The sequence below is a fragment of the Glycine soja genome, chromosome 7 (assembly GCF_004193775.1).
Source record: "Glycine soja cultivar W05 chromosome 7, ASM419377v2, whole genome shotgun sequence".
Classification (NCBI taxonomy): Eukaryota; Viridiplantae; Streptophyta; class Magnoliopsida; order Fabales; family Fabaceae; genus Glycine; species Glycine soja.
In genome coordinates this window covers 16,334,882-16,338,238 of record NC_041008.1, presented here as the reverse complement: position 1 = coordinate 16,338,238, position 3,357 = coordinate 16,334,882, and the positions used below count along the sequence as shown (strand labels likewise).

At 32.8% G+C, this 3,357-nt stretch overlaps 1 protein-coding gene across 1 annotated transcript; it reads left to right on the top strand.

Moving 5' to 3' along the window:
* Positions 1 to 1,513: 1,513 nt before the first annotated feature.
* LOC114417819 lies at positions 1,514 to 2,746 on the top strand. Its single transcript, XM_028382860.1, has 2 exons — positions 1,514 to 1,879; positions 2,041 to 2,746. Exons 1-2 carry the CDS (start codon positions 1,523 to 1,525, stop codon positions 2,230 to 2,232), a joined length of 549 nt encoding a protein of 182 aa, XP_028238661.1. The 5' UTR covers positions 1,514 to 1,522; the 3' UTR covers positions 2,233 to 2,746.
* Positions 2,747 to 3,357: the final 611 nt, after the last annotated feature.

Sequence of the window (3,357 nt, the reverse complement as noted above, 5' to 3'; positions counted from 1 at the left end):
CATTTTATCCCCAGACATGGACCACCTAGATGTTCTTCCCATATTCTTAACATATAAACATTTCTCAATGTCTAAATCCTAAAACAATACATAAAAATGGATGATCAGACTACAAACATGTGAATGAACACATGAAAAAAAAAAAATCAACATGATATTAATAGACAGTTTATAAACATTACATCAAAGAGAGTTGATTTGCAGAACTTCCAAAAATAGATGATTTTATCTTATTGTCATGAGAAGCTTACAAATATAAAAGGTGTGATGAAATGAAAGAAAAAATGAAAGAGAAATGGAATGGAATAATACAAATAACAAATTGTGCCTTACATTATTTTGTAACAAGTTTTAATTTTTAAAAATGAAGAAATTAAAGGAGAGAATAGACACTGCAGTGAACATAGATCTCAACTTAATTCATTTTCGAGTAAAATAAATCAAACAAAGTACACTTTGACCATGCATAATTTCACAAAGCACCATCCTTCAGCAACTAAGTTAAAATCTGGTGTTTCTCAGGTCATTGAAATTGGTTATGAAGGTGAGTTCATTTGCAGTGAATCACAAAGGCTCTTCAAGCTGAAGGGACTATCCAATTTGAATTTGAAGTAAGGATTTATTTGTGCTGAGGGGAGTTCATTACATTATTATTGTCCATTTAGATATTAAGACTGGTAATATCGACCTTTTAAGTCAATAGTTAGAAAGATATTCTCATTTAATCAGAATATTTTAATACATATTTCAGCAGGAGCATGCTAACCATGCTCGTGTAAGTAGTTAGAAAGATATGCATCGCTCTTTCCTCCATTCTTCTAACTTCTTTTAAATGATAGAATTCCTTGACCTTACATCATTTGGTGTTGGGAAAATTTGTAAGCTCTTTAAGCAAAATCTGCAGGTAACAGGGAAAATTCTAGTAATGTTGGGATAATCACATCATGGTCACCATTTAAGACGCCAGCAAGTAGCAATTTGTCTACTCAATTTCTTGGCCATATCGACTACTCAGAAATGCAAAACATGTGTAGCAACGCACTTTTACATTATTACAATAAATAAAAAAAAACTTCATTTATTAATTTCTTATGCAGTAGTGACTGGTTAGCTTACACTTATTTATATGGATTGAATTTGCATCTCACATTTGGCATCTTTGTATGGTTTTATTCAAAACGTCAATCAGAGTTGTTTTCAATAGAAGAACTTGTTTCAGGTTTTGAAAATTTTCCAATTTTCCATTCTTGTTTGGCAGTTCTTCCAACCATGCCTTCAACTCAAGAAGAACAAATTTCGTTGAAACTTCTGGTATACAAAAAGACCAACAAAGTCATACTTGCAGAGGCAGGGAAGGACTTTGTGGATGTTCTCTTTTGCTTCTTAACAATGCCATTAGGAACCATCGCCAGACTTGTGCAGACGTCAGATTTGGGACCAGGTGGAGTTGGTTGTTTAAGCTCATTGTATGGAAGTGTGACAAATCTTCAGGAGTATCTGTTCACAGTAACATGAAAAAGAAATGCAATTGCGGCCAGGAAATTCATCGTTAGAATATTGTAGGAGTCTGAAATTTAACATTGATGATACTGAGCCTTTGAGGCACTTCCTGTGTATGAACTTCCCTTGCAGCTATGACCTTTTGAGTGCTTTCAAAAATGAAAGTTTCAACTGCGGGGATCTTTTAGCCCGTTCAGTTTCTGTTAAAAGTGACAAAGTCTACAACGGATTTGTAAAGGATGTTGCAACTTTTATTGTCACGGATGATCTGGTTGTCATTCCAAATGCAATGGATTCAAGCTTTGGTGTCTTACAGAAATTTGGAGTAAAAAGCTGGAGTTCTATACAGGAGATGACTGTGAATGTCACAAAGAAAAAGGTTATTTTTGGTTTGCATTTCTGCATTGATGGATAGTTGATTGCTTATTATTACTACCTCTATACATGAATCACTTGCCAAATTTTCTTTTTCAATACATTTATTGCTTAATTCCTCGCTATACAATGTGGTTTTATATTTTGATTATCCTTTTTTTACAGATACTGGATCTGCTAAAATGTTCTTTATTGTCCAAGTCAACTTTGACGGATTTGTTCTTAGTACAGAAACCATTGCTCAATAACTCAATTTTTTCTCTTTCTACTTTTGAAAAAAGTAGGACTATGACTACTATCCAAATCAAAGTGCAAGTAATTATGAGAAAATCAGGTGGGAAGGATATTCTTCTATAGGAAGCATTGATGGATTGTACAATAGCATAGTTGGTTTAAATGAAAACAAATATTTGATAGCAAAGGAAGTGAAAAACAGGCTTGTTGATCCTGGCCTTGCCCCACAGTTCAAATTAAGCATGAAGGTGTTTCCAATTATTGAACAGACTTCACAATATCATTGTTATTATCAACGTAGAGGTTATACAGATAGCAATTATTTCTATTTAACTAATGGATGTAGGAGTTATGGTAAAAATATTGAAACTTGTAAAGTCTTGAAGTCATGTAGTGGAAGTCTTAAAGGTTATGCCAAGGGTCAGCGATGTTCATGGCTACCGATGACTTGGTTGTGGAACGAATGTCACCCTCTTCAGGTGTATCTTTACTCAACCGTTTAAAGACATCTCTTAATGACGTGAAGGAAAAGTTTGTCACCATTGGCATCAAGGAGGTAAGATGTAGTTTAAAACTATAGCTTCCCTGCTATATCATGCTTTATCATGCTTCCCTGCTTAATCATGTCTTACAGAAATGGTGGAGTAAAAAGTTTGAATTCAGTAAAGAAAATGACTGTGAATGTCACCATTTATGATTTGCAGTTCCCCATTGGTTGATAACTGATTGTTCATTGTTACTTGCTTTATACATTTATCACCTCTGGATTTTTAATTTTTAATTCATTGATCAAAATAGCATTTTGTTCACTCATCTTAATTTTTAGTTTTAATTTCGTCCTTTAAATTTAAAAAACTCCACTTTAATTACTTAAAAAGTATTTCTATTTGATTAATCTTTAACAATAGATAAATGAGATATCTCTTTTGCTAACTGCTTTTTGGTTTCTATATTTTAAAGATAATTATACCCTTAACTATTAAAAAAATAGACAAATTCAAGGAAGTTACAAGGTTGTTTATAAATTACAATGAATGTCCACTTTTTAAAATCATGTTTTAGAAATTGATACTACAAGTGTAATGCTCAATCTTCTCTTCTTTTCGTGTATCATTCCTCAAACAGAGTAAGTGTTGATGCTTTTTGGCAAGTGTATCGATTCGCTCAAGTAGTATAAAATGATAAGACCGAGTATCATATCCTTAGAGAATTTGTTTCACTCAGACACTATACATCTAGTATGCAAAC